This window comes from Microcaecilia unicolor, chromosome 1 (assembly GCF_901765095.1).
Source record: "Microcaecilia unicolor chromosome 1, aMicUni1.1, whole genome shotgun sequence".
NCBI classification, from domain to species: Eukaryota; Metazoa; Chordata; class Amphibia; order Gymnophiona; family Siphonopidae; genus Microcaecilia; species Microcaecilia unicolor.
Window position 1 is genome coordinate 708,716,374 of NC_044031.1, and position 25,481 is coordinate 708,741,854.

Below are 25,481 nucleotides of genomic sequence, written 5' to 3' on the forward strand. Positions count from 1 at the left end.
GAAGTTGCATCATTGTATAACAATATTTAATTGTATTTGGAAGCTCTGCAAGCTACACATACAACCGGGCATTAGTGTGCATGAAAGCTATAGGTGGAAACGATATCTGATAGCCAGCAGTAGGTGTTAAAATTGAACATAGTTGTCTCAATACACAAAAAGAGAACAGCATCAAAAATATGTATGTGACTTTTTAAAAATCTAACTGCATTCTACATATGCTGGTACTTGAAAAATTATAAATCTGTGCAGAGAGAATTTCACATAACACCACACAAGTACTCTCTGAAATTTCAATATTGCTTTCAAGGACATAAAAGGGTAAAACACTGCAATATAAAACTAGCAAGGTAGTTTGGACTCACTCAGTATGTCACCACTTACAGATACTATAAGTACGTCACAAAAGTTAACTAGATCTTAAGCAGTTACTTTTCCTAAACGTAGTGACTATGTCCACACATCCTTGTAATTCCTTTTGTGAACCGATACCATAAATTAATATAGTGGCAAAAACCTCAAATGTGCCCACAAAGCAAAAACTGTGTTTCAAATGTGCCCAAAATATAAGCATCCAAAAATCACATATAATTTCCATAAAATATATATCGTCAATCACTTAACTGTGGCAAAAGGAAATCAACTGCAACTCTACGAAGTGCCCTGTTTTGTATCGCTTCTTCAGGAGCTTTACATGCTGCCAAAATCCATTCAATTCACAAAATGCCATATATAGGGGACAGATTTGTAACTGCACCTATTTTTAGGCCTCTAGAGGGCTCCTAAGTGGCGCCTAATCTGTAATGGAAAATAGGTGCCTACTTTTCTTTATAGAATACTAGCGTGAGGAGCGAGCATTTTTGCCAGCCATAGAGCTGGTGTAAGTGCTCGCTCGTGCCTAAGAGTTAGAGGACACCCACAGGCTTATAAACAGGGCTAAATTAGATTTGAATTTCTCAGTAGTTTTATGTTTTGTTTTGCTTGCTTTCTATTTTGCTGAATGTTTTTGTGTGTAAAAGGAGGGAGAATTCTTATTCCATCAAATAGAATTGGCTAGTAGGCATATTAGCCAAAGCTGGTAGTTTTGATCTTACATTCTCTTATTTATTTTTGTGTCTCTTCATCCGAAATTGTGTAGGTGTACAGAGCGAATGGCCCAGATGGTATTGTGGGCAGAGGCCAGAGAATACATCTGCAACTGTGGGACACAGCAGGACAAGAAAGGTAAACTGTCTCTGCAAACCACGAACCATCTCCTTCTATGTTTTCTAGTACTAAGAGTATGCCTTAGATTTTGGGATGATCAAAACCTGTTGACAATAGGAAAAATAAAAGTATTGGTGTATGTATAGGTGTTTCATATTTGAGCTAGGCCACTGTAAGAACTCAGTTGTACATAATGTCAGTCCAGTTGTACATAACGTCATAATGAACATAGCTGCTCACAGCTGTCAATGTGCCCAGCACAGAGACTGACACAGCAACCGCAAAAAATCCAGCCAGCCCTTTATTTTAAAATGAGGGGAGGGAGAAAACTGCCTAGTTCATTACCTCAAATTTCAGAATTCATCACCCTTGGTCCTCTAACAAGAACAACTTCCTCTCCTTTTTTCACAGATTTCGTAGCTTGACAACGGCTTTCTTCAGAGATGCAATGGGGTTCCTTTTACTCTTTGATCTGACAAACGAGCAAAGCTTCCTCAATGTCAGGAACTGGATGAGTAAGTCTCTCACAGTATTTTTCTGTCCAGTGCATTATCCCTTTTTTTTTTTGGCCTTTTATAACTGCGTAGTTCAATATAATGATACTTACTTCCATAAGATAATTGCATTCTGTAAAAATACAGAGATCTTGACTTTTGCTGCAAGCATAGCGAAATCTGTTTTATTCCACTATATACATCTAGTTATTTCAATGGCAGTGCAGAGAGCAGACAGGAGAGAGGTGTTTATTGGTAGATTTTACAGCATCGCAGGTCTTAAGCTTGGAATTCATCAGTAGTGCTCTGGGATGAGTGGTGGGTTAAATGTTTGCTCACTTGCACAGTTAAATCCACAGTGACTGCTATTTGACTATACTGGGTGGGGGTAGGAACAGGAAGTTGCATCAGAGGGAAGGCTTGGGCCGGCGCAAACGGGGAATGTGTTGCTGCTCGTTGCCAGCGAAGACCTAAAGGATTTTAAAGTTCAGGGGGGGAGGGGGAGAAGTTGGGGGAGTGAAGTGACCCCTAGATCTCCTGGAGGGAGAGATGCTGAGAGTCTTCAGCTGGCAGGGCTTGGGGATCCCTTCCAGCCACATTGCTGCTGTGCCGCTGCTGGGTGGACCTGTAGCCACCCAGGTCCACCCATGGCTACTCTACTGAGAGAAACAGATGTTCCTGACAGTTGTCAAAAATATGTTAGCTTGCATTCACAATATTAGGTTGTAAGAAACAGTCTTGACGTTTGCATCACTAAGTTTGGAAATGTCTAGTCTACAATTTAGATCAGTATAATGTTGTGACAGAATTCAGTTCTCTCTACATGGACTGGGATCCCCTCTCCACTTCCATCACTGGAACTGTGGAAGTGAACTGTGTAGCAGTAATTGAGGTCATGGTACAGGTTCTCGTGTAATTAGTGGTTGATAGGGTTGGAAGAAGACGTTCAGAGAGGAGTGAATTGGTGGCACTGTTTTGAATTCTTTAAGGTCCATAGGGAGGAAGAACATCTGAACTGTCAAGATATGATCATACCTCACCAGTACTAAGAGAGCTTCACTGGCTTCATGTCTACTGGCATATACAATTTAAAATAATTTCTTCAATTCACAAAGCGTTCAATAATGATGCTTCTTTGTCAGTGGTGACCTCTTTGAGGATGTATCGCTGTCCTAGAGCTTTGCGACGAAAATGATAGTGGGGATGGGACGACTTTCCTATGAAGAGAGGCTGAGAAGGCTAGGGCTTTTCAGCTTGGAGAAGAGACGGCTGAGGGGAGATATGATAGAAGTGTATAAAATAATGAGTGGAATGGATCGGGTGGATGTGAAGCGACTGTTCACGCTATCCAAAAATACTAGGACTAGAGGGCATGAGTTGAAGCTACAGTGTGGTAAATTTAAAACGAATCGGAGAAAATTTTTCTTCACCCAACGTGTAATTAGACTCTGGAATTCGTTGCCGGAGAACGTGGTACGGGTGGTTAGCTTGACGGAGTTTAAAAAGGGGTTAGATAGATTCCTAAAGGACAAGTCCATAGACCGCTATTAAATGGACTTGGAAAAATTCCGCATTTTTAGGTATAACTTGTCTGGAATGTTTTTACGTTTGGGGAGCGTGCCAGGTGCCCTTGACCTGGATTGGCCACTGTCGGTGACAGGATGCTGGGCTAGATGGACCTTTGGTCTTTCCCAGTATGGCACTACTTATGTACTTATGTACTTATGTAACTTAGACTAGATATATACCACTCATCAGTTTTTTTATATTGCAAGGCCAGTGTTATGGAACGTACTTCCTTTGAATTTGCATACTTGTACCAATGTGCTGCAGTTTTGAAAACAACTTAAAAGCACTTTTGTTAGAGAAGGGTTTTGGTGCTTAACTCTGAAAACTTCTTAAATATAGTGGAAGGCATGTAGCAATAAAGGCATAAGATGATGATATTTTATTGTTACAGACTGATTGTAGGGTGTAGTCACCATTGTGTTTGTAGATAATTATTATTACCCACCTAGAACTAAGGCTTGAGTTGGGCTATAGTCAGCAAGCCTGGTCAGCCTGGTGGACTGCCCACTCCGCCCGGTCAGCCTGGCAGACTCACCCGGTCATCCTGGCAGACTGCCCACTCGGCCTGGTGGGGTAGGACACGAGCACTAGAAGTGCTTAATCCACTTTCCTTTTTGTCTCCAGAAGGGGAAGGATGGTGGCAGCAGAAGGAAGAGATAAGAGGGGGGTTGAGACATAATACTCTGTCTTGCTGCTGCTGCTGCCTAGATGGATGCCTAGTGGCAGGGTCAGCCCTGGGTAGGGAGGGCCTTGTTAATAAGGGAAAAATTCCTGTTTAATTGGATTGAAGGCTCATGACACTGAGCTACCAGCACTGGTTTTGATTTGAGCTAGGTGAAAAGGAGAAATGCCCAGGTGAAAGCTACTTCAAGAGCTCTGTTTTACATGTTCCTTACTACAGTAGCAAAGAACAAAGGGCAGTAATTCCTTTACTTACTGTTTCATTAATAGGCCAGCTACAAATGCATGCCTACTGTGAAAATCCTGACATTGTGCTATGCGGAAATAAGAGCGATCTGGAGGACCAGAGAGCGGTGAAAGAAGAGGATGCCAGAGAGTTTGCAGAGAAATATGGGTAAGTATCTGCTTCCTTGTGACTGAGGAAGGATAAAGTTCATTGGAAAACAAGTGTATATTTTACTGGGAGTCTTAATACAAATCCTACCAAAACATGCATACCATAATTTTTGGAGTCATTGATCTTCTCTTTGTTGAACTTTTTGCCTGGTAAGAACCTTCTCTTGCTGTTGATTTATTTATTGGTATTTATTAACTGCCTTTATGAAGAGATTCACCTAAGGTGGTTTACAATAGGTACAGTTTAACATCAGATTTACAGTTTTGTTGACAGCATAAGAACAGTAAAATGCATGGCCAGTCAAACCCGGTAAGCGGGATAAGCACCGCAGGGGGGCTTCTGCCTTCAAGGGCGCCGCTGCGCCACCATACCGCGCCGCCCTTGGGGGTTTAAATCTTTAATTTACCTCCGTCCCAGCAGCCGCGTCATTTGAAAGCCCTGCCCGTCTCTAGCCTTCCCTCCCTTCGTGAGTTCGTTCCGCAGAGTCCCGCCTTCTGACGTCATTTACTCGAGGGCGGGACTCTGAGGGAACGAACTCACGACGGGAGGGAAGGCTAGAGACGGGCAGTGCTTTGAAATGACGCGGCCGCTAGGACGGGGGTAAATTAAAAAGACTTAAACCATGCAGGGTGGCAAGAAGAAAAAGGGGGATGTTGGGGGAGAAGAGGGCGGGCAGGTGGCCATAAATGGGAGGGGGATGGGGGTGAAGGAGAATCACTGGATAGGGGCAGGGTGGGAGAAGAGAGAAAGGAGATGCTGGGGGGGGGGGGGGGGGGCGCAAGAGACCCTAGGACCAGCCCTGGTTAAATGTACAAGTATAAACATAAATACAACGAAAGAGGAAAACTTGAAAACAGTAAATTAAAACCTAGTAATAAGATTACCATGAAACAGGATCAAACATATACACATTTAACAGCACTGAAATTCAAATAACAGAGATATAATACGATGCAGGCATAAGAGTGATGGAATATCTAATAAGCACACAGAGCATTCAGATAACATTGCTATGATATTAATGCTTTTCTACCATACATCTTACCATATAGCTGAGGGGCCAAGTACAGATACCGTAGCTGAAGACAAGAGTGGAGGAGTGGCCTAGTGGTTAGGGTGGTGGACTTTGGTCCTGTGGAACTGAGGAACTGAGTTCGATTCCCGGCACAGGCAGCTCCTTGTGACTCTGGGCAAGTCACTTAACCCTCCATTGCCTACCGCATTGAGCTACCATGAGTGGGAAAGCGCGGGGTACAGTGATGCCAAAGTTGGAACACTATGGGTTTAACCTTCATGGTTGGTGGGTCTCAGGCCCCCTACTCTCCTCCTCCACCCATAAGGTATGCGAGCCAGAGGACCCCTTAGAACCCAGCGCTAGTGTGCTAGTAGTCAGCAGTGTCAGTCTCTTGAGAGGCAGTTCACTCATGCTTTCACACTTTTATGGGTCTTGATCCATGATTCATCTAGTTATTTGTTCACACTTTGCATACATTAATTTGTTGTCTTGATGGTGCATAAAACTGAGCAGGCGGAGCTTACTATGTCTTTACACATCAGTATCTCCTTTTCAGTTACAATGAAGAGGCATTTGTATCGCTTTAAAGGCAATTGAGTTAGCTAAAAGCTGTATAAGTAAAAGGCAAAAAAATCTACTATAAACTGTCCTTGCTTCTATAAGTACATAAGAATTGCTGTATTGGGGCAGCCAAAGGTCCACCAAACCCAGTATCCTGTTTCCAACAATGGTCGATTCAGGTCACAAGTACTTGGCGATCTTAAAAGAATGAAATAGATTTTGTATTGCTTACCCAGGAATAAGCAATGGATTTAAAAGATTCCACTTTAATAATGTTTTATGGACTTCCACAAACGTCTCCAAACTTTTTAAAATACTGCTACACTACAACTTTTACCACAGTCTCTAGCAACGAATTCCAGACTTTAACTACACATTGACTGAAGATTTGTTCTAAATGTACTATTTAGTAACTTCATTGTGTGTCCCCTAGTCCTTATACTTTTGAAAAGAGTAACGTGATTCACATCTACTTATTTCACACCACTCAGTGTTTTATATACCTCTATCATATCTCCCCTCAACCTTCTCCAGCCCTAGCTTCCTCATAGGGAGGTTGTCCCATCTTCTTTATCTTTATCTTTTCGTCGCCCTTCTCTGTACCTTTTCTAATTCTGTCTATTAGATTGTAAGCTCTTTGAGCAGGGACTGTCTTTCTTCTATGTTTGTGCAGTGCTGTGTACGCCTTGTAGCGCTATAGAAATGCTAAATAGTAGTAGTAGTGCTATATCTTTTTTGAGATGTGGTGACCAGAATTGCACATAGTTCTTGAGGTGCAGTCGCACCATGGTGCGATACAATGGCATTATAATCTCTGTTTTGTTCTCCATTCTTTTGCTGAAACATTATTGTAATGTATTTGTATGTGTGTTTGGGGGAGGGGAAGGGGAGTTAGGTGGCTCTAATTGCTGTTGACTCTCAACTCAAGCAGTACTGGGTAGAGTGTCACCTGAACCTTCATTCAGTGGAGGAGTAGCCTATTGGTTAGGACAGAGAACTGGGTTCAAGTCCCTCTGCAGCACCTTCTGACTCTGAGTAAGTCACTTAACTCTCCATTCCCTCAGGTACAAAATAAGTACCAGTATATATTATATAGACTGCCTTGATGGTAAATTCAAATTCCCTTTCCCCCTCCCGTTTTCATTCACAGCTACCCAGAGATATTTTTTCTGATATCTTCACCTCGTCCAGTAACTGCAACAGTGGACCCTAAATTCAACCACTAGGCTCAGTTACATGACAAATTTAACTCCTTCCTCCCCTCTGACCTCTAGGGATTGTAAATGCTGCCTGTACAGCACCTTCAGTCCCAACAAAGCCAGGCACGGAAGACTTGAACCAGGAATCAAACAGAGTTCCCCCTGCATATTGCTGAGCTGAGCCACCAGGCTGGCTCTGTTACAGTATTTCTGTATAGAAATTGCCTCATCTTGGTTCACATGAGCATGCTGTATTCGGTCCTTCCAGCCCAGATCATCAGTAAGAGGACATATTCTTTTCCTAAGAATGTGGTATTCAGTTCTGTTTTATTTCTGGATTTAGTTTTGCTCTATGTACTGCTTTCCCTGCTGTCTGGAGACTGAGACTAACAGCAGCATCTCCTGGCTCACACTTTGTTAGGAATGTTCCAGGCTAGCTGTGTCATTTTACAGGACAGCCTAATAAATGATGGCACATTAGGTCCAAAATAGCCCATCCAGTCTGTGCAGCAGCGATTTTTATGTATTTATTTATTTAACACATTTGTACCCCACATTTTCCCACCAATTTGCAGGCTCAGTGTGGCTAACATCAAACTGTAGAGGCAGTCGCCAATCCGGTAACTATACAAATAACATAGTGTAGAGGACAGGGAGATTAAAAAAAACAACCAGGGTATAAGGGCAAAGGGTGAAAGGATAAAAGTGTTCAAGACGGTCCTTTAATTTGCTGTGTTGCAGAGTATAGGGACTTATGTTGAATCCTTGGGGTAGGCCTTTCCGAATAAGCTGGTCTTGAGTGATTTCCTGAAATTAAGATGATTGTGGATTGTTTTCACATCTTTTGGCAGTGCATTCCATAGTTATGTACTTATAAAGGAGAAGGTGGATGCATAAATGGATTTATATTTGAGACCGTTGCAGTTAGGGTAATGGAGGTTTAAGTATGAATTGGATGGCCTGGATATATTCCTGGAAGGTAGATTGATTTAGGTTTGTCATGTATCCAGGGGCTTCTCCGTAAAGAATTTTGTGGACTAGGGTACAGATTTTGAAGGTGATAGGTTCCTTAATTGGAAGCCAATGCAGTTTCTCTCAAAGGGGTTTAGCACTGTCAAATTTGGATTTTTCGTAGATTAATTTGGCTGCTGTGTTTTGAGCGGTCTGTAGTTTCTTTGTAAGTTGTTCTTTACATCCTGCATATATTCCATTGCAGTAGTCTAAGTGGCATAATACGATTGATTGTATTAAATTACGAAATACTTCTCTCTGGAAGAAAGGTTTTATCCGTTTAAGTTTCCACAATGAAAAGAACATTTTCTTTCTAGTGGAGTTTATTTGGCTTTCGAGTGTTAGATTGCGATCGATTCTAACACCAAGTATTTTTAGGCTCTCAGAGATAGTAAGGGTAAGATTTGGGGTGTTGATGTCCTGTTTCTAGTGGTGAGCCCTTAGGTTCCCTAAGGCCCCGCAAGGCCTCAGAGGACAGCCGAGCACCCCGAATCTTCACCCGCGGCGGCCGCCGTTCACCAAGGGTTGAGCCCTCAGCTGCAGGCGGCCAGCAGGACTGCTGGAACCGCGGGGTGACGGCTGACCTGGCTGGTAGTCAGTAACGCAGTCTCTAAAGGGCAGCTAGCGAGGGCGGCTAGTACTCCGAAAGGGTAAGAAGCACTGTCTCTGGATGATGCTAGCAATGGCGGCCAGCAAGTAGCACAGTCTCTGAAGGATGGCTGGCAAGGACGGCCAGCAAATAGCACAGTCTCTGAAGGATGGCTGGCAAGGGCGGCCAGCAAGTAGCACAGGGAAAACCACTGTGACGGCTTCAGCAAACATAGAAACGGAAGCAGTGAGTTCCCCTTGTCCTCGGGTTTAAATATCGCGCCGTCCCGCCCCCTCCCCGGGAGAGGAACCAACCAACCCGGCCCCAGGAGGCGATGGAGCCTCGGGATTGGCCGGCCCGCCCTCCAGGCGGGGTTTTAGGCCCGGCGCGCCAATCCGGCGTGAGATGGGCGGAGCCTCCGCGCTGGTCCGCCCTGGGAGGCGTCGATGCTGGCGCCGCCATCTTGGCCGGCGCAGCACCCCGCTCTCCGAGGCCGGCGCTCGCTCCAGCGGGTCGCCGGTCCCCGCCCGACCCGCGACAGCGTCGGCCTCTCCAGAGGTCCACCCTCGCAGCCCCGGGCGTCGCGAGGGCCGCCGATCATCGCCCCCTACACCCGGAGCGCAGGTAGGACCGGGGAACGGGACAGTTGAAGGTTTGAACTTATTGTGTTGAGATGAAAGAATAAGGCAGTGCGTTTTCTCAGTATTTAATTTCAGTTGAAAAGAATTTGCCCATAAGTTCATGGTGTTCAAACCAAGATTAATTTCATTGGTGATTTTCAGGCAGGTCGTGTCTGAAGGGAATGTAAATTGTGACATCATCTGCATAGATGAACAGGTTAAGGCCTAGATTGGATAAGGACTTGGCCAAAGGAATCAACATTATGTTGAAGAGTGTTGGGGATAATGGTGAACCTTGGGGGACTCTACAATCCACGGATATACAGCACCCAGACCCCCTTTCCCCAGGTATCTCACCAAGCTATTTCACTAATACCAGTTGTTTTTCCGGTTGTAACTGCTGTGCTGTGCATATTACCCCCTGTATGTTCATGGTAGTTTGCAGATATGTTACTGCAAACTTTGGCTTTCAGGGACACACAGTTTTGTACTGTTCACAAGTACAGGGCTGTTGCAGTACAAACAGGAAGTTTCATATGATAAAATGTTCATGCTTCGTCTGACACCTCTGCAGTTCTCCCCTATTCTGTCCCCCCTTCTGATATTAGACATTTTAGCAGTCCACAGTGACATGATGCTCTAGTAAGTTTCAATAGTTGTGGTTTTATTTTATTATTTCCTTCCTTAAAACCTTTATTTCCCCCCACCCCTTCCCTTCTTGTCAGAACCTCGGCTGGGATTTGAACACTTCATGTGCAGCAATGTATAGGTTCTCCCCACCCCCCCATTTATATCCCTTGCCAATAGTGGCATTTCTTCCCAGATCTGGGGGATCCAGGTGGTACAGCTACAAGGGCTCCCTGCACTACAGGAGATGTCTGGATGGAGTGTACACTACTGCTTACTAATTATTGCAGCAGATATCCTTGTCCAGGAGCCATGCATCAGAAACCTTCCAGATCACTGCGATCATAGGCCCTAAATCTGAGCAGTAGATGTCACCATTGTACAATGACCAACTTGTCTTCCTCTGCTCCACCCAGAGCTGCAGCATTCCCAGTTCCTGAGCATCATCAGAATGGCAGGGTAACTACTGAGCCACCAGCAGGCAGATAATCAGAAGCCCCATGCTGTTCCAAACAGCACTCTAAAAATAGCGCCAGAACAATGTGGGGCTATATTGCCCTTATGATCAGAGCTAATAGCATGCAAATAATAGGCACGCTATTAACTCTGATCATAGGGGGAAAATGCAGGAGGATTGTGCTTGAGAGTAATCCTTCCACACTAATTTGACAAGTCCGAGCTGTCAAAAGCTAGGTCCTGTCAAACGAGGAGATGGAGGTCCATGGGACCCCCATACCTCCGCCATATTTCACCCCAAGCCCCCCCCCCCCCCCACGGACACGTGGGGGGCTGGAGATCTGGTGGATTTCCAGCCCCCTAACCTCCCTCAACAACCAAAAAAAAATGATCTCTGGTAGCCCAAATGGGCTGTCACTCCAACTCCGATTCTCCCTGTGGCCCCCCCCCCTCCATACCTCGTGGATGGAGGAGGTAGTAGCACATTCCTTCCTCGTCCAGCACCGCCTTCAAAATGGCACCACCCTGCCCAGTGCATCCTGGAATTTGTTGGGTGGGGCTTCCCTGTATAGTAGGAAATCCCCGCCCAGTGCATCCCAGGATGCATTGGGCAGAGCGCTGCCATTTTGAAGGTGGCGCTGGATGAGGAGGGAGTGTGCTACTCTCTCCTCCATCTATGAGGAGGGGTGGGGGTGGGGGTGGGGAGAAGGACTCCGCTAGACTATCAGGGAGAATTGGAGTTGGGGAGGCAGCCCACTTGGGCCACCAGGGATTATTTTTTGATTGTTGGGGGTTAGAGGGGTGCCCCCATGTCGCTGTCCCAGGTGGGGAGGGGAGGCACTAGCCACCAGGGCCTGGATTGCTTGTGGAGGGGGTTTGGTGGGGCCTGCAAGCATGCAAATGCATGCTGGACAGGGCTCCCCATTCCTCCCCAATGCTCCGCAAACCCCAACACTAGCTCTGAGCTGGCATAGAGTTTGCTGCAGGAGCAGTGCCAATGTTTGGCATGCTGCCCAATGAGTATTGGAGAGGAATAGCTAATGCCCTGTTTAGCACACATTTGCATACTCATGGCGAGCTCGTTGTTACGTTCACTTACTGGCTCTGATCATCGGGCAGGAGCAAATGCGTGCGCTAGTACAGCTCTGATCATCGGGTCCCAGGATAGCTTGATTCAGTTTCCTGTTGAAACCGTTGGGCAGATTCTGTGGCAAATTAATAAAGTAAAACGAAACGTACATAGCATACTAAGCAATCTGTGTAAAAGTCCTTTTCTTACCTTTGTGTCTGGATAATTACTTTGGGTGGAAGAAAAGGGAACTTAATTGGTGGAAGGAAGGTGGATTGAAGCAACATAAAGACTGAAAACTGAAGACCCAGGCATAGGGAGATGGACGGAGGGGATGAGTAAAGAGGAGTGATGTCAGACCCATGGGGGGGAGGATGTGGAGGGCGTCACGAGGGCGGGACACAGGTAGGGAAGGAGGCCCGAAGGGAGGTGTTCTGCAGCACTGCTTTCATGGAGGTGAGACTGCGATTTCAATGCAGAGGGCAGACAGTCGACGACGGAGGATGGGTAGGACTGTGGCGCCGGGCCCCCCTTGGAGCCCCGGGTCCGAGGAATTTTGTCGCCCCTAACCCCCCTCTCGGCAGCTATGTCTCCATCCCTCCCAGTTCAGCAGTACCCCCCCCGGGGGGGGGGGAGGGAAGGGGAGGGGGTCCTGAGACCTGAGGAGGGAGGGGGGGAGGTATCTCTGTCACACACACACACTCTCTCACAGTCAGTGTCTTTCTCTCACTCTCACACACTCTATGTCTCACACTGTATCACATTCACTCTCTCTGTGTCACACAGTCACTCTCAAACACTCTCTCGGTCTCACACACTCTCTCGGTCTCACAGAGAGTCTGTGTATCGCACACATACTCTCTTACACTCTGTCTCTCACACACTCTCACACACACACTGTGTGAAACATACTCTCTCCCACACTCACTGTGGCTCACATATGCACTCGCACACACTCTCATTTTCGCACACACTCTCTCTCTCACACTCGCACCCACACTCACTCACTCTCTGTCACACACACACAGTCACTCTCACACACACTCTCTCAAACATACACACACCGAGGAAAACCTTGCTAGCGCCTGTTTCATTTGTGTCAGAAACGGGCCTTTTTTACTAGTGGTAGATAAAGATCTATACGGTCCATCCAGTCTGCCCAACAAGATAAACTCATTACATATGGTATGTGAGACTTCATTTGTATACCTGGTCTTGATTTGTCCTTGCTATTTTCAGGGCATAGACTGTAGAAATCTGCCCAGCACTGTCTGTTTAGGCCTTGTGGTATCTGGATGTTTATGTAAATATTTTATCTGGATTACCTAATGTTTATTCCTAATAAGTATTAGGTAATGCTTATACTTCACTCTGTGAAGCCAGTGGGGGGGAAGAGGGGTTGGTGGTGGGGAGGCGAAGATAGTGGTGGGCAGACTTATACGGTCTGTGCCAGATCCGGTGGTGGGAGGCGGGGCTGGTGGTTGGGAGGTGGGGATAGTGCTGGGCAGACTTATACTGTCTGTGCCAGAGCCGGTGGTGGGAGGCGGGGATAGTGCTGGCCAGACTTATACGGTCTGTGCCAGAGCTGGTGGTGGGAGGCGGGGCTGGTGGTTGGGAGGAGGGGATAGTGCTGGCCAGACTTATATGGTCTGTGCCCTGAAAAAGATGGGTATAAATCAAGGTAAAGTATACACATGAGTTTATCTTGTTGGGCAGACTGGATGGACCGTGTGGGTCTTTTTCTGCCGTCATCTACTATGTTTTATTCTCCAACTTCTGAAGCTGAATCTGACCAGCCATAATCAGAGCCCAGTACTAGCTTTGCTTCCCAATTACCGGTGTTGTTTCCTAATCTCTGCTAAGCTTCTTTGGATCCATTCCTTCTAAATAGGATTCCTTTGTGTTTATCCCATGCATTTTTTAATTCCATTACTGTTTTCATCTCCACCACCTCCTGTGGGAGGGCATTCCAGGTATCTACCACCCTCTCCGTGAAAAAATGCTTTCTGACATTATACCTGAGTCTGCCCCCTTTCAACCTGAATTCATGTCCTCTAGTTCTACCGCCTTCCTGTCCCTGGAAAAGGTTTGTTTGCGGATTAATACCTTTCAAATATTCAAACGTCTATATCATATCACTCCTGTTTCTCCTTTCATCCAGGGTATACATGTTCAGGTCAGTGTCAGGCTTCTCATGGAAACACTGGGTTTGTGAGCCCTTGGACCACTGCCGAGGAGCGGCAGCAGCAGGCAAACCCCCCCCCCCAACCAGCATGGGGCTAGCACCCCAGCAAGGCAGGGACTGCAGACAAGCAAGCACACTGGACTGGAACACACTGGACTGGAACTAGGCTTCACCTACACTTGACTGATGTTCCCCAGGGGTTGAGCCCCTGGGTGCAGGCAGCCGGCAGGACTTAGAGGAAAGCTGGTACTGGAGCAAGCAGGCTGGAACACCAAGAAACTCACACTAGAAAAGATTCTTAAACAAGCTTGGCCAAAACAGGGTTTAGGATAGGAATCAGGATTCAGGATTTCCAAACAGGTTTGGCTGGAAGGAAACTAAAAGCAAGCAGGGCAGATGCAAGCAGGAGGGGAACTGAAGCTGAAGACAACCAGCCACAAACAGAGGAAGAACGGATACTATACAGGGTAAAGGACTTTAAGACAAGCTTGACTAACCAGGGATAGGGCAGAAGCCCAAGGTGAACAGGGAACCAAACAAGACAGACTAGACAGGACACAAAGCTAGGCTACACAGACAAGAACTAGGGCAATGACTGAAAGCTGCCAAGCAACCACTAAGAAAGACATACATACAAGCAATAAAGCTAGACTGAAAGCAGAACCTAGCAGACAAACAAACAGAGAACACAAAGGCTAAAGTACACACAGGTACCAAGATCTAAACACAGAACAGGACAAGGCTAAAGTACACACAGGCACCAAGAAATAAGCACAGAACAGAACAAGGCAAGAGTGCAACTGCACACCGGTTACCTCGAGACCCTTGGCAATGCAAAGGCCCTGCTGAAAGGGCCAGGTGCCTAATAAGGGCAATCAGCAGCTGAGGCTCAGCTGCAGGAATCTCAAGGCAACTAAGGGTGAGGCTAGCTGCCAAACTTCCAACCAAGTCTGGAGGGCTAGAATATCTGGACCGGACTGGAATGAAAGTCTGGAATGTGTAGGGAGACAGCAAGACAGTCTTTGGCAGCCACTGGTTCTGGCCACCAGAGGGCGAGGTGAGCACAGCCAAGGAAAATAGTCACTATTGTGACAGTCAGTAAGTCTTTCCTCGTATGTGTTGCAACACAAATCCCTTACCATTTTTGTTGCTTTTCTTTAAACCGCTTTGTCTTTTTACATCCTTAGTAAGATACGGCCTCCAAAACTGAACACAGTAGGCCTCACCGACGACTTGTAGGGGCATCAAAACCTCCTTTTTTCTACTGGTTATATCCCTCTCAATGCAGCCTAGCTTCCTTCTGGCTGAGGCCACTGCCTTGTTGCACTATTTCATCACCTTCAGACCCACGGACACCATCATCCCAAGGTCCCTCTCTTGAACTGAGCTTACCAATCTCTCCCCTACATGTTTGAACTTCTGTGACTTTATTTTTTTCACATAAAAGGATGGGGTTTGGACTGTTTTACAAATTGTTTACTCTAACAGAATTCATTAAAACCTCTTTTTTTTTGTGACTTTAGTCATCTTTTCCCAGAGACAGTCACTTATTTTGTCCTTATTTTGGAATAAACACTGTTAAAATTTATGGTGCATCAGTATCTTTAAGCAAAAATAGAAGTAAAACTTTCCATTTTTACCCTGATGGGCTTCTTAAATTTAGATGCTGTAACTTTTTTTTTTTTTTAAAGTCATGCCAACATATGAAATCTATGATGAATGATGTCTTGTAACATCAGCACTATCTTGTGGAAATTTTGAAGTACTACCCTCTTCTGGGAAAAATGGGTGAGCAACAAAATTTGCACCAGAGGAAACCTCCGCAGCTTAAGTGAATGTCTTTATTTTTTTTTGGCCAACATAAAATATAAGACTCTGAGCCAGATGGCTTCAGATATTCATTTTTAAAAAATTTTCATGAATATATACTTTATTTGGCAAGTCAACATATTACAAAAATATTTGCCCACCAAAGCAAATATATTAAAGAAAAATTGCTCCATATTTTCCGTTCCAATTAGAACTACCAGCAATTTCTTCAAAATGGGTATATCATGGCAACTTTTAACACACCATCTCAAAGATAACCATTAATCAAGGGTCATGGATTTGATATACCACCTTTCTGTGGTACAACCAAAGTGGTTTACATATTCTATGCAGGTACTTTTTCTGTCCCTGCTGGGCTCACAATCTGTTTTGTACCTGGGACAATGGAGGGTTAGGTGACTTGCCCAGAGTCACAGGGAGCTGCAGCGAGAATTGAACCCAGTGCTCCGGGATCTAAGTCCACTGCACTAACCATTAGGCTACTCAGTCACTCTTGCAAAATCTTTACCCCCTCATTTTATAATGGGGCATGTAAGCTTACCTGCATAAGTTCTAGCAAAGTCCCTACGTTATTCTGTCATTGACACACACAAATCACTTACCCCCTAGTTCTATATATGGCGCTCAAAACTGTATGCGCAAATTTGGGAGTGCACCCAATTTAATTGAACAGTGAGCCAATTAACACCAATTGGGTGCTAACAATCAATTGGTGCTAATTGGCACTAATTTGAAATTATGCGTGCATCTTTGTAGTTGGTATTCTATAAAAATGTGTGGGTAAATTTTACACGTGGATCCAAAAGGGGGCAAGGCCATGGGAGAGGCCTGGGTGAGTTATGGGGGCATTCCTAGAATTTGTGCACAGTGTTATAGAATAAGGCAGATCTGTGCCTAATTTAGGCATGAGGATTTACACCAGGATTCAGTTGGTATAAATCCTTGTGCTTAAAATTGGGCACAGATCCCGGTGCTAAGCACTATTCTATAAACTGCACTCAAATTTGAGCACCATTTGTAGAATAACGCTTAGTGCTCATTTTCTTTGGCACCCAAATTTGGACACCATTTATAGAATTTAGTCCTTAGTGTGTAAATTCAAGAAAGGGGGGGTGTATACGGGAGGAACATGGGCACGCACAGTTTATAGAATACTGTAAGTTAAGTTCACAAGTGTCCTGACTTTCTTCAGCCATAGACCTAACCTGATGTTATGATTCTGCCGGCTTGGCAGGGAGAGAGGGGAGACGTCTCTTCTGATTGGCTGCCAGGGTTTGTGCTGATGTCTGAGAGTCTACTTAAGCCTGCGTGATACTCCCTGCCTTGCTTTGGCGTTACTCACACTCTTGTGGTGACTTGAAAGCCGCAGTTCTTGGTCAGAACGTGCTCTGTGCTCTGACTTTGATCTGAGTTCCCTGTTCAGGGATTTCTTTCCTTTCCCTTTGTGTTAGCTGGGGGCAGCGTGTGTGTGTTTAATTAGTTCTCTTGCCTGCAGCTGGGCTTCCCTTCGCTGGCTGCTGCTCTCTGTGGGAAGCCAGCTGCTTGTTCCTCAGTGGGGGCTGGGCTTTGTTCAGCTTTCGTCTCAGCTAGGCTGCTTGTCTGAGAGCGTCCTCTCTGATTGTTTGTTTACTCTAAGGATTTCTCTTCCCAGTGTCCCGGCCTGCTGGCTCAGTGAGTTTAACCCTGTGTGTTCTGTGTCCCTGCCTCTGACAGTGTGTTTGTTCTATTGGCCCTGCTTCCCCTGGGAAGCCTTCTCTCTATTTGTTTGTTTGTTGATTTAGGGAGCTCTCTCTCTCTCTCTGGTGTGCCTGCTGGCTCTACAAGCTTAACCCTTTGTGTTCTGGTTGCCTCTGTCTGCTGTGGGTTTGAGGCAAAGGCTTTCTGCCTTCCTTTTGTGTCTGGTTCCTCTGGCTTCTGCCTGGGGCTTCCTAACCCTTTTGGGGGTTGCTGTGTTAGTTCCCCTGCCCTGCGCTAGTCCCCTGGGTGGGCGTGGCCCGCTCTGGTTCTTTTGTTTTTCCCTCTGCCCTTTCGCTGGTGTTCAACGCGTGTCTGACATCGTGGGGTCCCGGGGGCCTCTGGGTTCTTTCACCCCCCCTGTGTGTGTCTGGGTTCCTGTTCGGCCGTGAGGCCCGCACGAGTGGCTCTGAGGCATATTTTGAAAGCACTTAGCCTTCCAAAGTTCCATAGAAATCTATGGAACTTTGGAAGGCTAAGTGCTTTCAAAATATGCCTCCATGTGTGCGTGGGTTCCGGTTCGGCCGCGAGGCCCGCCTGTTTGCCTATTTCCCTTCTTCCTGAGGGACTGCGGGGAGGGGTAGCTTAGGGGTATTGTGTAGCTGGGGTGTGTGGTGGTGGGTCGGTGCCCTGCTGGCCTCGGCCAGGGCCCAAGGGCTCACGACCAACCCAACGGATTACACCTAAATGTTGGCGTTTAGTTTATTTATTGTGGCATTTGTATCTCGCATTATCCCAAACAGAGTTCAGGTTCAATGTGGTTTTACAATCGGGGCTTTTTTTTGAGGGGGTACTTGGGAGTACCGGCTCCTTTTCCATTGTCTGCTAAAATTGACCCATGGTCCCCAAGTTTTAACGAAAGAGCTTAGGCTCTACACAATAATTCTGCCTTGTCCTAGATTTTGTGACTAGTTGCAGAGAGCCTGGCTATTGTGGGGTGGGTCCCTCAGTGATCACCCCACCCCCTGAAGGGTGACCTGGCATTTGAGTACCGGCACTTTTTTCGCTAGAAAAAATGTACTGTTTACAATCCAGTTATAAGCAGGTACTATCTCTGTCCATAGAGGGCTCACAATCTTGGTTTTTGTACCTAAGGCAATGGAGGGTTGTCCAGGGTCACAAGGAGCTGCAGTGGGAATCGAACCCAGCTGGGATCAAAGTCTGCTGCACTTACCATTAGGTCACTCCTCCACTCCACTTTAGTTCTTAACCAGCATTTAAACAAAGCTTAACCAGGTCTGCTGCTGCAGATTAAGGCCAGGAATTCTCAAGTGAAATAGGAAAGTCCCAGGGTCCCAAGGTATACACCTAGTGATCCTCCTCCTTATCCTGAATTAAATAGTCTTCCAATATGCATTGATTTTTGGGCAACACTACCACACATAAACCATCATTCCCTTCCACCAGAAAGTATCCAGCACCTGTCTGTTAATCTTGAAAAGCAGTTCGCCGGCTGAGAGAGAGAGTCAAATACCATCGATCAACGTATTTTATAATTCTTCTGAATATGCACTATGAATGAGGATCCAGAGCAATCCCTTCCTCTGCCCTCTTGTAAACACACCCCTATTCTCTTTGCCAGCTATTCCCAGGAGATCAGCTAGGTGACAAATAGAATCAACTTGCTATCATCACAAATCTGCCCCAAAACCCTAAGGCCCTTAATTGCTTAGCCTGTAAAAGTTGGGGATTGGTCTCCGGCTGGAACATCCCGTTCCTACAAACTGGAGTCAGTGGAGAGATTACTCACAGGGGCTGGGAACTTGGAGGCCCATAACTGTAGCATATTGTAACATAGTAGATGATGGCAGAAAAAGACCTGCATGGTCCATCTAGTCTGCCCAAGATAAACTCATATCTTGAATTTGTACCTGTCTTTTTCAGGGCACAGACCGTATAAGTCTGCCCAGCAGTATTTCCCGCCTCCCAACCACCAGTCCCGTCTCCCATCACCGGCTCTGGTACAGACCGTATAAGTCTGCCCTCCTCTATCCTAGCCTCCCAACCACCAACCCCTCTTCCCCCCACCTGCTCCGCCACCCAATTTCAGCTAAGCTTCTGAGGATCCATTCCTGCTGCACAGGATTCCTTTATGCATATCCCACGCATGTTTGAATTCCGTTACCGTTTATATCTCCACCACCTCCCGCGGGAGGGCATTCCAAGCATCCACCACCCTCTCTGTGAAAAAATACTTCCTGACATCTTTTTTGAGTCTGCCCAACTTCAATCTCATTTCATGTCCTCTCGTTCTACCGCCTTCCCATCTCCGGAAAAGATTTTTTTGCGGATTAATACCTTTCAAGTATTTGAACGTCTGTATCATATCACCCCTGTTCCTCCTTTCCTCCAGGGTATACATGTTCAGGTCAGCAAGTCTTTGGTCATACGTCTTGGAACGCAAATCCCATACCATTCTCGTAGCTTTTCTTTGCACCGCTTCCATTTTTTTAACATCCTTCGCAAGGTACGGCCTCCAAAACTGAACACAATACTCCAGGTGGGGCCTCACCAACGACTTGTACAGGGGCATCAACACTTCCTTTCTTCTGCTGATCACACCTCTCTCTATACAGCCTAGCAACCTTCTCGCTACGGCCACCGCCCTGTCACACTGTTTCGTCGCCTTCAGATCCTCGGATACTATCACCCCAAGATCCCTCTCCCCCTCAGTATCTATCAGACTCTCCCCGCCTAACACATACGTCTCTCGTGGGTTTCTACTCCCTAAATTGATCACTTTGCATTTCTTCGCATTGAATTTTAATTGCCAAACCTCAGACCATTCTACTAGCTTCCTCAGATCCCTTTTCATGCTTTCCACTCCCTCCTGGGCGTCCACTCTGTTGCAAATCTTAGTATCATCCGCAAATAGGCAAACTTTACCTTCTAACCCTTCGGCAATGTCACTCACAAATATATTGAACAGAATCGGCCCCAGCACCGATCCCTGAGGCACTCCGCTACTCACCTTTCCCTCCTCCGAGTGAACTCCATTTACCACCACCCTCTGTCGTCTGTCCGTCAACCAGTTCCTAATCCAGTTCACCACTTCGGGACCTATCTTCAGCCCATCTAGTTTATTTAAGAGCCTCCTGTGAGGAACCGTGTCAAAAGCTTTGCTAAAATCTAAGTAGATTACGTCTATAGCACGTCGATGATTCAATTCTCCAGTTACCCAATCAAAGAATTCAATGAGATTCGTTTGGCACGATTTCCCTCTGGTAAAACCATGTTGTCTTGGATCTTGCAGCTTGTTGGCTTCTAGGAAATTCACTATCCTTTCCTTCAGCATGGCTTCCATTACTTTTCCAATAATCGAAGTGAGGCTTACCGGCCTGTAGTTTCCAGCTTCTTCCCTATCACCACTTTTGTGAAGAGGTACCACCTCCGCCGTTCTCCAGTCCCTCGGAACCTCTCCAGTCTCCAAGGATTTATTAAACAAATCTTTAAGAGGACCCGCCAGGACCTCTCTGAGCTCCCTCAATATTCTGGGGTGGATCCCGTCCGGTCCCATGGCTTTGTCCACCTTTAGCTTTCCAAGTTGTTGATACACACTCTCTTCCGTGAACGGTGCTATATCCATTCCATTCTCAGGTGTACTTTTGCCAGTCCCTCGCGGTCCTTCTCCAGGATTTTCTTCAGTGAAAACCGAACAAAAGTATCTATTTAGTAAATTGGCTTTTTCTTCATCATTATCTACATAGCGGTTCGCTGTATCTTTTAGTCTCACAATTCCCTTTTTAGTCCTTCTTCTTTCACTAATATACCTGAAGAAATTTTTGTCGCCCCTCCTTACATTTCTAGCCATTTGTTCTTCCGCTTGTGCCTTCGCCAGACGTACCTCTCTCTTGGCTTCTTTCAGTTTCATCCGGTATTCCTCCCCGTGTTCCTCTTCTTGAGATTTTCTATATTTCTGGAACGCCAACTCTTTAGCCTTTATTTTCTCAGCCACTTGCTTGGAGAACCATATCAGTTTCCTTTTCCTCTTGCTTTTATTTACTCTCCTTACATAAAGGTCTGTGGCCCTATTTATTGCTTCTTTCAGCCTGGACCACTGCCCTTCCACTTCCTGTTCGTCCTCCCAGCCCATCATCTCCTTCCTCAGGTATTCCCCCATTTTACTAAAGTCAGCACGCTTGAAATCCTGGACTTTGAGTTTAGAGTGGCCGCCCTCCACTTCAGCTGTTATATCAAACCAAACCGTTTGATGGTCACTGTTTCCCAGATGTGCACACACTCGCACATTTGACACACTATCCCCATTTGTGAGCACCAGATCCAGCATCGCTCCCTCCCTCGTGGGTTCTGTCACCATCTTTCTGAGCAGAGCACTTTGGAAAGCATCTATGATCTCTCTACTTCTTTCCGATTTGGTAGACGGAACCTTCCAATCTACATCCGGCAGATTGAAATCTCTCATCAACAGAACCTCTTTTTTCTTTCCTAATTTTTGAATATCTGCAATCAGATCTTTATCTAGTTCCTCTAATTGTGTGGGGGGTCTGTAGACAACACCCATGTGGACAGAAGTTCTATCCTCTCTTTTTAAGGTGATCCATATCGCTTCTTCTTTTCCCCAGGTCCCTGTCATTTCAGTCGCCATGATATCATTCCTCACATACAGAGCTACTCCTCCACCTTTACGACCTCTCTATCCTTCTTCCTAAATAGATTATAGCCTGGTATGCTTGCATCCCATTCGTGGGAACTGTTGAGCCACGTCTCTGTGATTGCAACAACATCTAAGTCTGCTTCCACCATCAGGGCTTGAAGGTCATGAACTTTATTGCTTAGACTACGAGCATTTGTGGCCATTGCTTTCCACCTATATTTCTTGGTATGTGTTTTAACATTAGTGATTTGGGGGTGTCTTTTCACTTTGGGTACCTTCATGTCTTTTTGTTCCAACTTTATTGCTTTTTCCTCTGCTTCAGTTCTATTTTCAGGAGCATTACAGTGCTGTAATGGAGCAAAAGAATTCTTTAGTGGCAACACTTGTGCGGGTGGATGCTTCTGTGTCACATGACTAAGTCTGCCTGAGCCTACTGTGAACCATCTGTTCTTATGTGGTTTTATTCTTTGAGGGAGTGGTGAGAAGCTATTTCTCTGTGCAGTCCTAGAAGCTGGTTTAATTGTATCCAATTCTTGCATTACTTTACTGAGCTCTTGTTTAAAACTAGATAGTTGAAGACAGATAGGGCAAGCTTTAAGTCTCCAGATGATTGGCCTTGAAACTAAAGTACCACAATTATTGCAGAGAATAAAAGTCATCCTGATTTCTTGAATTGGGTATGAACAGGTGTACTTAGTTGGGGTTAACAGTCTGTAAGACTGCCTGTGTATGATTAAGTTAATGAGGTTTGGTTTGTCTATAAATGAGTGGAAAACCCTGGGGTGGGTGGGATTATACTGTAAGTCCCAAGTGCCAGCTAACTACTGTTAAGGCAATTCTCTGGGTGGGACCAGAATTTTCAAATGATTTAACTTCCAAATTTGCCATAGAATATAAAAAATAAGCTTTCCTTGTTGTAATATAAATCCAGATATTCCCAATAATTATATCAGTTTCAACAATGTAAAATGCACTTTAGAGCCCCAATACAATACAGCCTCCCTCTCAGAGCTTGGTAGGAAGAGAAAAAGAAAGAAAATAAGAGGTTTCACAGGGCAAAATTAATTAAGCACTAAGCATTAAGTTAAAGAGAATATCAGAAATCTCACCTTAGCCAGCAAGTTGAGAAGTTTGGAATTTAAAAGGTCCAAATTTGTTATACTTTGGAGGAGTTTGCTTCAGGTACAGAGAGGTCAGCACCTGAGCAAAGTTAGAAATGGTTTGACCCCTATTCAGAGCTCAACCCTTACCTCCTGCTGTGTAATGATGCTGTGTAATGATTGTATACTCCACTAGTGGTGACTTGTTCCTTAGTCCCACCTGGTATTCATGGAAGGGAACCCAACAAGTCCCCTAAGTGGATAGCATCTACCAGTTCCTACTCTATGGCTATCCATACCTTCTCTTGTGATGAGGTGGCCTGCTTGGTTGCAACTCTCAATTGTGCCATCTGATATAGAACCCCTTGAACCACTGAAACCTTTTCTATGGGCACCGATTCCATCGGTTCCTCCCCTTTTCTCTTCTCCTGCAGCTGATAATCTTTATGATTGGCCTGCCTAAAAGGGTCATAAGACTCACCCTCAGGAAATTGGGAAGTGTAGTCAATATTGGAAAGGTCCCATGACTTGTCCCGGGGATCTTGGGACTTGTAGTGAGAGCTGACCTCCCCCGGGGAAACTTGGAGTTGTAGTCCCTCAAGTCTTCTGGGAGATGCCTGGCTTTTGGACGCCTTTTCCCAAAGATCTCTCTCCCCCCCCCCCCCCCCAGGTCTACCTTGTTCAAAATACAGCATACAACAAAATCAGAACTACTGCCAGGTGCCTGGGTGCGCCCAGTGGTAATGCATTACCCACGCGGTAGCCCTACCACCCTTTAGTAAAAGTGTCCCCATATGACAAACAAAAAAACAAAATATAGAATCAAAATCTTCCACGACCTCCACTGGGAAGCCATTCCACACATCCACCACCCTTTCCATGAAAGAGTATTTTCTTAGATTCCTCCTAAGCCTATTTCCTCTTAACTTCATCCTATTGCTTCTCATTCCAGAGTTTTCCTTCATTTGAAAAAGGCTCATGTCCTGTACTTTAACGCCACTGAGGTATTTAAATGCCTCTATCATATCTCCTCTCGCCTGCCCCTCTTCCAGCGTATACATATTGAGGTTCATGAGCCTATCACTTTAGGTTTTATGACTAAAACCGCTTACCAGTTTGGTAGCCACCCTCTGGACCGATTCCATCCTATTTATATTTTTCTGTAGGTGTCTCCAGAATTGCATGCAGTACTGTTAATGGGGCCTCACCAGAGACTTATACAAGGGCATTATCACCTTTTTCCCTGCTGGGCATCCCTCTCCTTATGCACCCAAGCATCCTTCTAGCTTTGACCATTGCCTTTTCTGCCTGTTTGGCCACCTTAAGGTGAACAGACACGATCACCCTCAAGTCCCGCTCTTCTTTTATACACAGAAGCACTTCACCCCTATATTGTATTATGCCCTGGATTCTTGTAACCCAACTGCATGACCCTGCATTTCTTAGCATTTAATCTTAGTTGCCAATTATCGGACCATTCTTCAAGCTTCGCTAGATCCTTCTTCATTCCATCCACACACTCTGTGGTGTCCACCCTATTACAGAGTTTGGTATCATCTGCAGAGAGACAAACCTTACCAGACAGCCCTTCTTCAATATCACTCACAAAGATGTTAAAAAGAGCCGGTCCCAGGACTGATCCTTGCGAGACACCACTGATAGCATCCCTTTCCTCGGAGCAAACTCCATCTACCACAACCCTCTGTCTCCTCCCATTTAACCAGTTTTTAACCCAGTCAGTTACTTTAGGCATTCAGTTTATTAATCGGTCACCTGTGTGGAACCGTGTCAAAGGCTTTGCTAAAATCCAAGTACACCACATCTAGCGCCCCTCCCACATCCATTTGTTTGGTCACTCAGTCAAAGAAACCAACCAGATGTCTGACACGATCTGTCTCTAAATGAAGCCATGCTGCCTCTGTACCCGCAGGCCATTTAGTTTGAGAAACCTCATGATCCTCCACTTTAGAAGCATTTCCGTTAGTTTACTCACCACCAAGGTCAGATTGACACGTTTGTAATTCCCAACCTCCTCCGCTGTTGTGCAGAGGGACCAAATCCACCCTTCTCCAGTCCTCTAGTGGAGCTGCCAGAACATCTCTGAGTTCCTTGAGTACTGTCAGATGTATCCCATCAGGCCCCATCGCTTTGTCTGTTTTTAGTTTAGCTAGCTCCTCTTGTGACTGACTGCCTTGTAAGTATGTAATATCTATATCTATATATATTAATGATTTTGATTCTATATTTTTATTTGTTGCATTTGTATCCCACATTTTCCCCACCTATTTGCAGGCTCAATGTGGCTTACATTATGCCTTAATGGCGATCACCATTTCCGGATTGAGAAATACAAAGTGGTATTGCATTAAAGTTCATAAATGATGAGTAAATTATAGAGTAGGTTAGACAATCAAATATAGAAAGTTCATTTCCGGCGTGAGAAATAAAGTGGTAGTGTGGGGAGTTCGGTTTTGTTTAGTTTGGTAGAGTTTCATTGTCTAGTAATTAGGATGGATCATTGTG

At 45.5% G+C, this 25,481-nt stretch overlaps 1 protein-coding gene across 4 annotated transcripts in view; it reads left to right on the forward strand.

Annotated features, from left to right (window-relative positions):
• RAB27A (RAB27A, member RAS oncogene family) overlaps positions 1-25,481 on the forward strand; it is a 142,788-nt gene that overhangs the window by 106,828 nt on the left and 10,479 nt on the right. For all 4 annotated transcript variants that reach the window (XM_030189159.1, XM_030189166.1, XM_030189171.1 and 1 more), the window contains 3 exons: positions 1,139-1,224; positions 1,618-1,721; positions 4,221-4,344. In XM_030189159.1, the coding sequence (XP_030045019.1) occupies positions 1,139-1,224; positions 1,618-1,721; positions 4,221-4,344 (314 nt within the window). The remainder of the gene's footprint in view (positions 1-1,138; positions 1,225-1,617; positions 1,722-4,220; positions 4,345-25,481) is intronic.